The 14,588-nt window shown below is 29.0% G+C and overlaps 1 protein-coding gene across 7 annotated transcripts in view; it reads left to right on the top strand.

Annotated features, from left to right (window-relative positions):
* The window catches only part of CSMD3 (CUB and Sushi multiple domains 3), a 1,408,207-nt gene that overhangs the window by 568,297 nt on the left and 825,322 nt on the right, over window positions 1-14,588 (top strand). For 4 of the 7 annotated variants that reach the window (XM_037802754.1, XM_037802755.1, XM_037802753.1 and 1 more), the window contains exon 7: window positions 5,236-5,547. The exons of the other annotated variants lie outside the window; for them this stretch is intronic. In XM_037802754.1, coding sequence (XP_037658682.1) covers window positions 5,236-5,547 — 312 coding nt within the window. The remainder of the gene's footprint in view (window positions 1-5,235; window positions 5,548-14,588) is intronic. 7 annotated transcript variants of the gene reach the window in all.

Raw genomic sequence — 14,588 nt, 5'->3', positions numbered from 1 at the left:
TAAGTAGATATCAAATTTAGAAAGGCAATTGTTTTTAAATTATCTATTCTATTTTTAAATGAGTGCATACCTAATTTACTTAATTAACTTTTTATCTTAAACAATTTGTTACTTGATTTACTGATTTGTTTTACTCCACTAAGATGCACTTCTTTTCACATTTCAACATCTCAGAAATCTGAGTGCTGGTGAGAACTTTTCTGCATTGTTCTGTCATAGTTTATTTTCTTTCTTAGAACTTCAGAACTCTTACATTCATTGAAGAAGACATTTTTAAGTCCATAAACTTATGTCATTTCAACATAAGGAAACATTTCAATTGAAATGCAAAACTTTATAAGACCAACTCATTAAAACTAACTTTCAAATAATTTTTTTTCAGGATTTGTTCACTGAAATTCTTCCAGTCAGAAAGATAATTTTAATTTAAATAACAATTGATTGAATGGAGATCATTTACATTTTTCTACAGTTTTAAGGGCTACTTTCTGTTTCAGTATATTAATAGTACACACAAATTCACCAATATTCACATTTTGTGCACACCCACTAATCTAAACTATTAAGTACTAAACTGTACAGATCTTAGGATTCCTGGAATCAATCATGTTAAAAGGCAAGAATACTTGAGTAATTTTCCCAACTACAGTTTACTTCATGAAAACTGTAACATGCAACATGTAATAAAGCAGTGGCTTTGAACACTCTCCCTCATGCTTCAATTAGTTAGCAAGAGTTCTCATTTATTGATGTTTTCCTATAAGTTTCATGTAAGTAAATAAAATAAGAAACACAAATAACATACAACTTAAATTACATATACTGAAATTGATGGAATATCTAAGTGAAGTCTCTTGAATAAAACTGTTGCTTTAGTAGTATTTAGATTTTATTTTGGTATGATTTTGAATATTCTCTTTTGCATGTTTCATGGTAAATATGTCCATTGCATTATTCTTCATTGCATATCATAATGTCAAAATTATTCACCCAGAATTATTTTGATTATTAATGTCCCATATGAAATGCTAAAATTAAAGGAATAGAATATATGAAATTTATTTGCATAAAATAAATTTTTAATATATAAATATCTAAAAGCTACTTCTTTGAATACAAAATTGTCTTTAACATGTACTTACATACAAATTGGGCCTTCCACTCATACATTCTGTCCTTTACGTCTATGATCAGTTAGACAATTGTAAAGCAACACAGCATAAAAATTTAAAACAATCTATGCCACTTACTAAAAATTTAAAAAGTTCAAATTCAGTCATGACACGAGGTTTTAATTAGCATATTTTCTAAATGATACATATGTAAATAGTTTGATCTTGGTCACTTGCAGGTAAATTGATAAAAGACTTCAAAACTTTAATTTCAATTATAATACATAATAAAGTCCAAATTTAATATTTTAGGTATTACTGTGAGATAATTGTGCCAATGAACATGTGTAACATATATTATTTTCCATTATTATAATTTCATATAGTTATAATTTATATATATGTAAATAATTTCATTTTATTTTTATATTATATTGGGAAATCTTTTGTTAAATAATATTAATAAAAGTCCATTTCAGATATGTTTTTATATTGTAAATCTCTTATTTTGAAATATATTTGGAGCAATTAAATGGCAAGGTAATATAACTGTGATAAACTGCACCTTGTATACATGATTTGATTTCAAATGATAAATGGATTTTCTGAAAGTACATTTTCTCTTCTTTTAATTTGAGTTATAGTTCTTATAATATGCATTTAATACTGTGCTATCAAAGACAATTTTTACATAATTCTACAGCATTCTTTAAATTTAAAACCAAAGAAAGTAAAATATTATATTGGTTTAGTGATCATTATTGCTATGCATAATTCTAGGGCTTTTTCCAGCATTGGGAACTGCATCATAAAACAGTTACATTTGCAAAGATTTTAGTGTTTTCAAACTGTTAAATGATAGATTTAGATGATTTGGAAATCTGTTTTCATAAACTGACAATTTAAAGTGGTACCAATATCAGCATTCTAAATTTGTGCATATTAAAAAAAAAGATTATATAATATAACTGTATAGTGGTGAATGATTTTAATGCCTTATAAAGAAATCAGTGTTATTTCTTTAAAGTTCCACCATATATATAAAAATTTAGATGCGCTTCCTGCCATTATAAGGCATCACTTCATTTCCTACTCACAGATATTTAGACATTCTAAGTAGATCCATTTCAACTTAACAGAGTAAACGTTAGTGTTTTAGGGATGATGACAAAAATATTGAAGTAATTCTTACTTATGCAAATAAATCTTCAGATTCCACAATTTTTCAAAGTTTTGTTTCTGAAAATTAAAAACAAACGTATCTACTTTTTTTCATTTAGAATTGCTCTTCATTCATGTCAATGAAATGCAATTTTTTCCATGTTTAAATTATAAACATGCAACTTTCGCTGTATTATTTAGCCTTATTAAATTCATTCATTCATTCTTGCTTTCTTTCAGAGAATGTTTTTTGAGCACCTACTAGCTGCCAGGCACTGTTATAGATGCTAGAGATTCAGTAGTGAACAGAATATGCAAAAATCTTAGCCTTGAGAGAGTTTACATTGTAGTATGGGGAAGAAAGAATATGAACACAGTATGTAAGTAAAACATAAAGGCTGGCTAGTAAAATATTTGGTTGAAATACATATATGTTTAGATAATAGTTACTGAAGAAATAGCTTTTGCAATGCTTTATTCTAACTTTGAACATTGTCCTGCATTTAGGTGAAGGGAATGGAACGGAATCACCATCACCATTAGCTGAAAGTGTAGCTCTATTACAGAAAATTTTTAAATCTAAGTTTCTTGCAAGTCCCGGATGTAAGTGCTACTAATGATCAATTCTAATATCCAAATTTGGTCTGAAACTATCTTTAACTTCTGGAGACTTCAGCATAATCGGTTTTTGGAATTGGTCTATAGGACTTTGGGTGATTAGTTATGAAAGCAACCTAAGCCTGTTCCTAAAAATTACCCCAGAATTTTTGACCCAAATGCAAGATATTATTTGGGATTATTTTTAATGACCTCAGTGATGTTATAATATAAATAATTATTCAGTTTCCCCATTGTTAGAAGTATGAACACTCAGATTTGAGACAGAGTACACATTCCATTATTTTTCCTACTTTTAGATTATATTTAGGAACATATGTTTATAGTTAAATGGTTTCCTTCTTTAAGCTAGACTTGAAATCCTGGAAATTATGATGAAGTTATGAAAAATTTAAAATAAAGATGTTTTTCTTCCCATTTTCATACTTCCTTATAAAAACAGAAGGCCCAGTTAAATTCCCCAAAAGAATAGTATGGACCAGATAATTGTTCTCATAGTAATAAGCACAAGAACATCCCAAATGTGTGATTTATAATAAGATCAATTATTAGACTTATGTTATGTGAGTGTAATTATTGGTTAACCATTAAAGGAAACTCTTACCAAAAAGTAACTTGGTAAACATTACAGGCAAATTTTCATAATCAACCTGAATTTAGTAGATTCTAATCTTCGCCGAATAACTTGGATAAATATTCAATAGCAGCTTTTTCTGATTAGTACTTGAAATATATTAAAATATTGGTCTTTAAAATAACCAGTGATAATTGTGATACCTTCTTTACCTATGATCTCTTCAAGAAAAAACACTGTCATTTAGATTTATTTTGAATTTGTACATCAAATTAAAAGAAGATAAGACAACTCGTCTAGAAGAATTAGTAGCATAAATATGCCCCTTTTTTGTTTATGAATTTGGAGCCTCATATTTAGCTTCTTATTTGAGTTAAGGTAGAAACCAGAATTACTAGTCCTTGTAATCACCTGTCTACACCATGGAGGTGGGGAAGCAGAGCCTTAAGTGGTATAGCTGTATTATCTTTTGGTATGGGTTAAAATATCTCCATGTATTCTTGTCTAAAATATCTAATAAGACATTATGGACAGATTTTTGAAATGTGGTTTATTGATAAGGCAAACCTATAAAAATACATGCCATTCATTGACTTTAAAAATATTCAGAATTCTTCTAACCAGGATCTGACTATTATATCTAATTAGTAGCTGCAGCTCCAAAATTCAATAATGCTTTTTCTTGTTAAGCATTTAGCCATCAAGGTTCATTTAAATATATCCTCATTCAGTTTCATGCTTCTATTATAAGCTTACATTTTTTTATTACGTAAAAATTATGTATTATCAAGGGCAACCTCTTTTAAAAAGTTTAAGTAAAAGTAAGAAGAAAATCCTGATTTGGCACTTTGAATAGATATTTTTAAATTATAATAAAACTTTAATATTATCACATGTATGTACTATGAAATGCTTATGAGTTATTTGGAAATTCCCAACCATCTGTTCAAGCTAGCTTTAATAAAAGTTTAGGAATAAAAGTTTCAGAGAGACTAATAGCTCATTTTCACCAACTTTCAAATAAAATAATTTGCTTAATTTTAATTAATTGAAACATTGGTTTATCTCAGATTTTACTTAAAAATAGTGAAATGTTACCCAAATTTCAAAAAAAAAAAAAAAGACCCGCTAAATTCTAAAGTATAGATAGCTCATGTTTTTGAATATTTTATGATGTTGGCTGCTTTCTGGCAAATGAAGTTAAAACAGACATTTTCATAGAGTAATTATTTCAGAGTCTCATTTTTTTCATTATTTTGTTTTCATTTTGGATTTGATTTTAAATTTTCTTCACTTGCTTATCTTAAAATAGAAAATTTTGGTATTTTTCCCAGAAATTACAAAGAGATATTGCACAGATTATTCAAAGCATACTTAAAAGAGAAATGTGGTTATACAGTTATCCATTCTGTCAAAACCTGTCATTTGCCAAGCATTTGTTGCTAAATTCATCTGTAGACTTTCTTTTTTAAAAAAAGGACTGATTTGGGACCACATAAAGGGTTTACTGTTTCACCTTTTAATTTCCTAATGTATTACATTTAAAATGTGGTGTATTTGTGTGTAATATCTATCCAGAGGTTTACTGATGCTAACAAACCAGTACATCTGGTGTGCTTCACATTTTAGTGGTGTGTTTGTGTTTTGCCTCATCATGTTGATTAACCTTAAGGTAATAAAAGGGAATATAATTTATTAAGTTGATCAGAAAAAAAAAGAAAACAAAATTTAAAAGAAAAAGTTAGCATGTAGTGCTACTGTGTCCCACAGGTTCTTCTACATTGACCCACACTACCTCCACTGGTGAGTTAGAGGAGCATAACAGGACTGCCACTGGTGCTAAGGCTGTTGCTAGCACATCTGCAGATGTTACTGTATCCAGTGTTACAGCTGTCACCATCCATAGACTTTCCGAGGAACAGCGAGTGCAAGTTACGAAACTCAGAAATTCAGGTCTGGACCCCAACACATCCAAGGATGGGCTCTCTCCTCATGAAGCAGACACACAAAGTACAAGGCGAAGACCAAGAAATGCTGAACAGATAGAAAGAACTAAAGAGCTTGCAGTGGTTACTCATAGAGGTATTGGATGTTATTTTATTTGTGCCCATTTAGTTACAGCCAGAGCTATATTTTGGTAATGATTCTAATTAGAGAGTGAGCTGAAACAGAGCTAAGATGTAGGAAGTGAAAGAAGGAGTTCAAATTAGAACCTGGAAAATACTGATACGAGGAGCCAAAGCTTGAATAATTGGAGAGCATAGAAATTAAAATAAAAGCAAATAAATGTGAAACGTAAATGTTGGAGGGAAGAGTGGGACAAGAATAGAAGGAAAAGAATGCTAAAAGGGATAGTAAAAACAAGTCCTAAATACCTATTGCTTATGACATATCAGTTATAACATATCAGAGATAACATGTAAAGAAAGTAGGCAGTTTCTATTAATACATATTTACATATATCCATATGTAGTATTTATCATATGTAGGAATTTTCAAGATTTGCATGAGATATACATGAGTTATACAGATGCTAATTAACAAACGAGAAAAATAGATAATTTGGGAAAAATGAGAACATTATGTCTGGGCATTGTTTTATATAGTTTGCTCTTTTATTTCTAAATTACTTATTACTTGAACCATATGATTGTACTGAGAACAGATTTCTCATTTAAAAAGGTAACAACTATTGATTAATTTTATGGCTCCCAAATTTAAATATCCCTTAAATTTCTCATTTATTTTTTATGGAAAAATGAAGCCAAATCATATACTGGTAATAGCCTAGTCAATTGATATGAGCCCATCTTTACAAAGTTAGGAAGTGTAGCAAACATATTTTTTTCATTTCTTGGTGGGCAAGTTACATAGCGCGGTATAGGAAAAAAAAAATCAATGTAGTGTTAAAAAATAAAAAAGTCTTCATTTATATCAATACATGCATCAGTGGAGAAATTAATTGAATACATTTCAAGTACAAAATATTTACATCATTTCCAACTCATCATCATATGTTCTCTAAATTGGCTATGGTTTATGTACTGTCATTAGGTTATTTTGTATGCAGAGCATGATATAAGTAATAGAAACCATTCAATGCTTAGAGTACACTAAGGAGAGAAATCAAGACATCTTTATATAAGTTAATTGAAAACCATACAGAAATAACTCAGAGGCTCATCTCCATTCAAATTTAAAATGAAAGTACTTACTTTGATACTGTTTAATAAGAAGTATTCTAACATGAATTCTTAACATGTGGTAGTCTCCTTTAAAGAATTCAATCGTATCAACTTGATACTCTATTCTATTTTCTATTATGCATATTTCCACTCATCAGAATGTAGGGATCCTGTCAAAATTTATAATGTACTTAATCAAGTAGACAGTTTCCTTATTACCAGGAAATAAAAATGTGTGGAAATTATATTAAAATATTGATTAAGAAAAAAATTCTAGTTGTGTTTTTTCATTCTCTGGAAAATTGCATGAGCTAACTTAAAATTGATGAACTCCTCAGTAATCATTTTATCACCCATCAATTAGAAAGAGGATAAAAATATGACATCAGTTTATTGTAGAAATCAAATAAAAATACAAATAGTGCTTTCATCAAAATTTGCCATTAAGTGCTATGAAAAACTTTGGAGCTACAAATTACTGTTTTGTGAACTAGAAAAAGTAATACAGATTGAAAAGAGAAAAGGTATATAGTAGAGTCTTAGATTAAATAAAGCAATTTGAGTGTGGCTCATTCTAATTGTTTTATGTACAGTCAAGTAAATTTCAATTAAGCCTTAAGATTTGTTCCTGGATAGATTCCAACTGAGTACTCAAATTTTCTCCTTAATTATTATCATAATCTATTGCTTATTATTTTTAAAAGCCTTCAAAATACAGCCATAACTTTTCAGACAAAAAACAGTCTTCAGAGACTTGACTCCTAGCTGAGCCAAATTTCTAAAATGGAATAGGCTGACTTCAAACAGGTTATTTTAAAAATAATTCCAGCTCAGCCAACATGACTGAAATGCCTACTGTGTGTCATTATCTGTTTTAGAGGAAACAAAGATAAATAAGAGCTCACCCCTTTCTTCAAGAGTTTGAGATAGAGTGGAGGGCATAGAGAAACCCATCCTATGGATACAAGGAAGATTTTGTAAAGTTTATGGCTGATCAGAATGCTAAAGGAGTTATAGGATATATGGAGGTCACTGGTCATTTAAGTGACTTTGCAAATAAGAGTCAATAAATATAATCCAAAAGTAATTGCTCAATTTTTCTAGATATTTCAAAGAAAAATTAATTATTGTTCTTCTAATGTATTCTCCACAATGCAGTCAGAATGATCTTTTAAAAATGAAAATCTGATTACTCACTCTACTGCTTTAAAGCCTCCAGTGGTTTCCAAGTGACCGTAGCAATAAAATCAAGACTCGGTGATGATGATCCAGGGGAACCTTCACAATCTCGCTTTTGCCCTTATCTTCAAATTCAACTCATGTAACTCTCACAATGACTCTCTAATTTCTGGCCAAAGAGAATTTCTTTTAATTTGTCAAATGTACCATTTTCTTTTCTATCTCAAACCACGCTCATATACTATTCTTTCTTCCTTTCAACAAGTTCATTCTAATTCACCCTTCAGGTTTTAGCTTAAATTGTCACTCACTCCAGATAGGTGGGTCTTCCTGCTATATTCTACCATTTAACCTTGAACTTCTGCACTTGTAATCACCAGCTTATGACTCTTGCTTTAGATCTTAAGCTCCACAAGGGTAAGTCTTGTTCCTATGGCATTCCTACTGTCTAATAGAGTTTCTGAACCACAGAGATATTTAGGAAATACTTGTTGATTTAATACATAAATATTTAAAATTTTATTAACTAGAGCATTCATCTGAATTATTTTAAGGTTTAAAAGTTTTATTCATCTTCTTCAGCATAAAATATCTATATATTTCAGTATTAAAGATAACTATTTCATTTTGTCATTGCTATAAAAGGACCATGTTTTTAAATGTTAGTAATATATGAACCCCTTTGGAATACAAGAATATTCTTATGAACCCAACAATAATATATTACTTTTATTATATTATCACATCAAAATTCACAACATAAAACTGAATATAAATACTTTGCTTATAGCCCTTGTACATCTATAGCATCAAAGGAAATTTATAAACAAATACAAGCAAAACTATAAAATAAGTTACATATGAACAAATATTAATGTAATGCAATGTTATTTTCCTGAAATAAATTACCAACTACAGAATAAATATGATATAGATACCATAGCATAGGTTCCTTTGATGTCTGCAAGTTCATGCTCTTTTGCATTATGTGATAATTTAGTATTTTTCATTGTTTTTCTTTATTCACACTTCACTTAAACTTTCATTTTTAGTGTGTTTTGATCACTGCTAGTTCTGAATTTATCTGTTTTCAATAACTTTAAAGGGAATTATTTCTGACTGAGATCAACATAATGATGAATACAAAACATGGACACTGAAATTGTGCACTGTATTTCGTACTTGATACTTGTGCATGTGTGTAGATTCAAAATCTACACATTAGTTCATAATAAATTAAATCTTATCTCAGTATAAGTATTTTATTATAAATAACAGCTGTATACTTTAAGAATAACCTGGAAAACTGCTTTGGATAATTATCAATGATATTTTCAATCCTGTACAGGATGTACAGGCTACTAACCCAGTTCTCCAATTATACTATTATAACATCAGTAATTCAATTTAAATTATCGTCTTAAAATAAGAGTTGCTTTTTCCTCTTCTAATGATTCTCAATATTAGGAAGTTATCGCCAATTTTCTCCTTTTAAAAAGAATTGTTCTTCATTGAGATAGAAAGAAATAGAAAAGAAATACAAATAAATAATATTGCTTTAGATCTTCTTGAAAAGTCTATGTGATCAATGAGACTACATAATTTTTTAAAAAGAATAATTTATTATGAGCAACACTGCAACAGCAGTATTTTTGAAACATTGTTGAAGTACAGGCATGGAACAGACTACATCTAAATGTTAAAGTCAAGGAAGGGTACCCAGGGAATATTTGAACTAATTATTGAAGGATGAATTCAAGTTTGAAACTAGCAAATAACATTCATTTATTACATTATATCACTAAGACTCATAGAAAATGCTTTGATTATTTACTTGTGTTGAATAGAAATATGATGAGTCTATAACCAAAATAAATAAAGGAAACTTTCAATTATGTTTAAATGAAAAAAAAAGTTTAAATTAATAGAAGTAAACCTAAAAACAATTGATATTATCTTTTTCAAAATAACTCGATTTTTAAAATTAGATAACCTAATATCTAGTGATATTTTTCTTTTCATGTTTGTTGCTTTAACTGTATCTTTTTAAATATTATTTCTTATTTTTTACTTTAAAAACTTTTTCAACAAACCCTAAAACCTGTGGTTCAGTATTGTAGTCCTAAGAGATTTCTACAAAAAAAAAGGACTAAAAATAGTAGAACCTATGTAAAAATATGATTCAAAAATTAATAAATAATGTGTTCTGTATATCTAGAATTACATATTTTAGTATTAGTTAGAATATTTCAGGTTATCTAGTATAGCACCGTTATTTTATAGAGGAAATTGTGATCTGGTAGAGGCTGTGTGAAGCCCCAGTCTTCTTATTGCTAGACTTGTGCTCATTCATTCAACATTCATTTAGAGCCTGCTGTGTGCAGAAACCAATATTAGATGCTATTAAGGTTAAAGTATATGAAGATAAGCAAGATTCCCAACGTTATGTATTAATATATACCATTTTAATATAATCTTTAGAAATATGTTTTATTCCACATTGATTTATTTCAATATTGCTCTTTTCAGAGATTGTATTAAAATGATATTTATATTATTTTTTCACTATGTAGACTAGTTCTGTCATCTGTTAATTAGCAGCCTTGGTACTGTATTCAAGCACAAATTATGGATATATTCTTCTGGAAAAGTCTCTATATACATATAGAATAATTATTAATTCTTTTTCTGTCCTTCCCAGTGGAAATTTAACTTAGATTCAAATAACATCTTGAAGAGTCAAATGTATGTTAGGAACATTTTTAGCTGTTGCTGCTCTGTGTTTTGGCATATGGTAGTTAATTCATCCACAATATGTTTAATAGCTAATGATCATATCAATAGGATCTAGTTTGGTTTATAATGTAACATGAAATTATGTTTAACTGAGATTGAATATGATGTAGACTTTTTCCTTCAATACATGAGTTTTAAAAAAACTAATCATTAGTTCTTAAATAAGAATTAAATTATTATTCTTAGCTGTAAGAGAAGAATGGTTAAATTCAGCATAAAACAATTCATTTAGGTCAGAAATTTTAATACAAAATAAGCAGGGATTTTTTTCCATTTTATCATAAACTAGATTTTCTTCAAGTAAGCTCACGTGAATATTTACATGGCTCAACAAAACAGCAGACTATAAAATGTAAATTCACATTATATCATTTTATTTTAGAAGTCAAGTATCTATGATATGTAACAACTTTGTTCAGAAAAACTGGATCAACACTGTAAATAGGATAGAAACTTTATTGTTGTGTGGAAATAAGAGTTCTTAGGCATCTTATATATGCTTATCATTAATAAGCTATTTAGCCACATATGAATTTTATTTTAAACATTTTCAAGTATATGCAAACAATACTGTTTTCAAAAAAATCTATTAATATTTTATGGGGTGTAAATCTATAAATCCAAATACATTGTTTCTCTTCTTTGTTTTTCTCATAAGCATTATCACAATGAAGTTAATTCATAGATATTGCCTGGAAATATTTTTATTAATAATGATATGGCCATCAAGTATCTAGGTTTTATGGAACAGCTTGTCTATATGCTAAATATGACAAATTAAAAAGAAGTATAAGATATAGTCTATTCTCAAAGGAAAAGTTGTAGAGATGAGAATACAGAGAAAGTATTGATCTATTATTAGAGACAGTTACCAGAGGATAAGTATGATTTAAGTATGAGAGAGAACTGTCTTGAAACATATGCTGTATTGTCATATGTAAGAGAGATCAAACCTGTCTGTCCCCTGGCAAGCAATACAAAACAATTTATTATGAAGGTGACTGTTCTAACATTCATTTTAATTCAAATATTGATTGTGTGCTCTAGAAATAAATTTCTAAATCACAAACAGCATTCAAGCATAGATTGATGCACAAATTGAGTGTTTAGAAAACATTTAAGAATCAAGGAATATTTCAATTATATGATCATTACTGTCCCTTCTAAACCTTCTTTGATTTATCCAAATACGTTATATCAAAATAATGTATTTTATCATAATTTCCTATTTGCTCTTGGTGTTTGTGTTGACATGTACTTATTTTTCTGGTTAATTAATTGTATAGCCAATGCAAAAACAAACATATCATCAAGAAACTTAGAGATTATCAATCTCCTCATCCCAGTAAATGTGCACACAGCCACAAATACATTTCTCCAAAGGCCCAATGCCCATATTTATGCTTTAAATTCCAAACAATTCTCCTTTTTGGGGACTTAACCCAATAATTTCATAAATATCTTTCTAATCAAAGCCCAAGATGACAGTGTTATTCTTACTTTCTTCACTACCACATCCTTCTATCTATCTATCTAATCTCACTTATCTATCACCTAAGTATTTATTCTCATCTTTCATTTCCTTCCTTCCTTTTTCTTTCACTTTCTTTTTCTTCTCTTCTTTCTTTTCCTTCTTCTTTTTCCTTTCTTCCTTTTTTTGCTTTCTTTTATTATTTCTTCAATAAATATTTACTTACACGAGTAAACATTTAGTACTTACGTGTCACACTTTCTTTCAGTTGTTGAATGTATAACATTGCACAAAACTATGCTTCATTGAGTTTACATTCAAATGAAGAGAAAAACAAAAAAAACAAATAAACAAGTAATTATCTGATGGTAGTAAGTGGTGTGCTGAATATTAAAATTGGATGTATGATGAATGGGTGGTTATGTTAGATCGGATGGTCAGGAAAGGCTTCTTTGAGAAGTTAAAATTTAAGTTGATACCTAAATAACAAGAAGCAGACAACCATGTTAAGATCAATGGACAAAGCATTCCAAGCTGAGAAAACAGCTTGTTAGAAAGGGTTGAGTTTTACTTAAGAAAAAGAAAGGTGGTCAGAGTGCCTGGAGTTCAGTCGACAAGGAAAGCAGTGTATATGAGGAAGGAAAGGTAGGACTAGAGGCCTTTTAATCTAAATGAGATAGGAAGCCATTGGGGGATTTAGCAAGGAATTAATACTGTCTAATCACTTTTCTAGGAAGTCACTTTAACTAGAATTTGAAAAATGAATTCTTAGTAAACAAGAGCAGTGAGACAACTGGTAAGTTATATAGAACTGTAATTTACAGTTGATAGTTGAAAAGTTTAGATTAAATTTCTCAAATTCCAATGTGAACACAAATCACCTAGCAGTCTTGTTCAGATTATTAGATTAGTCCATGTTGGCGAGTGAGATTCTGAATTTCTAACAATTCTCCAGGTTATACTGACACTTTGAGTAGCAAGAATTTAGATAATGATGATTATCATAGAGAGAGAACACATATCAAACAGTTCTTGCTCTCTTTCCATTGCCCAGGAGATCAAGCTCTCCAACTAGAATAATCATAGTGTTGATAAGCTACCTCAGATAACACAGTAAAAGTAAACTTTAATTCTGTAAGATTGATTCTAATGGTGAGAAATTCATGAGTGGGCAGATGACAATAACAAATTTTCTCAATCCTTATGACTGAGCTGATGGTATTCATTATAATTTTATTAGAAGGATCAATCAATAAATGAATGAATGAATTCCCAAATTGAAATTTAGCTCATTTAAGAGTTTTAATTTTAATCCAAAATTCCATAACTTGAAAGAATTTTATTTCTAAATGTGTTATCAGATTAAAAAAACAAAACAAAAAACACCCGGTTTAGTTTCCCTTTACTTGCCATTTCAAAACTCTAAAAGACTAGCTGATGGAGACAAAACTAGTAGAAAGAAGAATACAAAAATTGATTGCCAGATCAAAAATTCTCATGAGTGAATATTTAGGCATTATCAGCATATGTGATATATGTGGTGAAATTGCATTTGCCTGTTTTAATTCCCAATTCCTTTTTATGAGACTAACTGCTATATCAATTTTCTTAGAATGTTGAAAGCATAAGTATAATAGATTGATGAATGTACAACCTTTAAAAAAAATCTACTTACATCTGATTCTAGGCAGATAATTTATTCATTTAATTAATTATTAATTTTTGACATAAGAACTTTGGTATTGATAAAGTAAACATGTCTAATGGAACTATCAAAATATGTTGATATTACATATAAATATTGACTACTGCATGCGTTACCAATATCATGTCCTTTTTTTTGTTCTTTTCCATTTTTCTGTTGACTCCAAATTATATTATTTTGTAGAAGATTGTGTTCAGTGTTGTTATTTGTAGCAATTAAAACTCCATGTTTAGAAGTGTGCCAATTTATTATTTAAATATATAATTATTTATTGAATATCATCCTCATATTCCACTACCACATTTCAGAACATTTGTGAAGTTGTCAAAACAATGTCGTTCGTAACAGTAAACATTTTTATATTTATAATTCTTTTGCATTTTGTTGAATAAGCTGATTTTATGGAGAATGAAGAGAAAAAAGAAAATGTTAGAATTTTCTTGTTAATAGGTTTCTGCATTTTCAAATGTATTAGATAAAATTACTCTGAATGCCTGAGATTTTTATGAGAATGTTAAGCAATTAAATTTTATTTTTTTTTCACAAATGCCAAATCTGCAAGTAACCATTTTAACATTTTTATCCATTGCTACTCCCCAAGCCATTCTTTTGATTTAGCCTTATGAAGAACTTTTAAGAACTTCTGATGACCCAATGTTTTTGTTTTCCTTTGACTAGGTTTTAGGAAACCTACATCTTTTCACGTTAACTGGGACCCCTGTTTCAGAACAGTGGTGTTATTTGGTTTCTTAAATGCTATTTTTCAGCTATTTATCCACATTCTTGT

Source organism: Choloepus didactylus, chromosome 14 (genome assembly GCF_015220235.1).
Source record: "Choloepus didactylus isolate mChoDid1 chromosome 14, mChoDid1.pri, whole genome shotgun sequence".
Lineage (NCBI taxonomy): Eukaryota > Metazoa > Chordata > Mammalia > Pilosa > Megalonychidae > Choloepus > Choloepus didactylus.
This window is presented reverse-complemented; position numbering and strand designations above follow the sequence as displayed.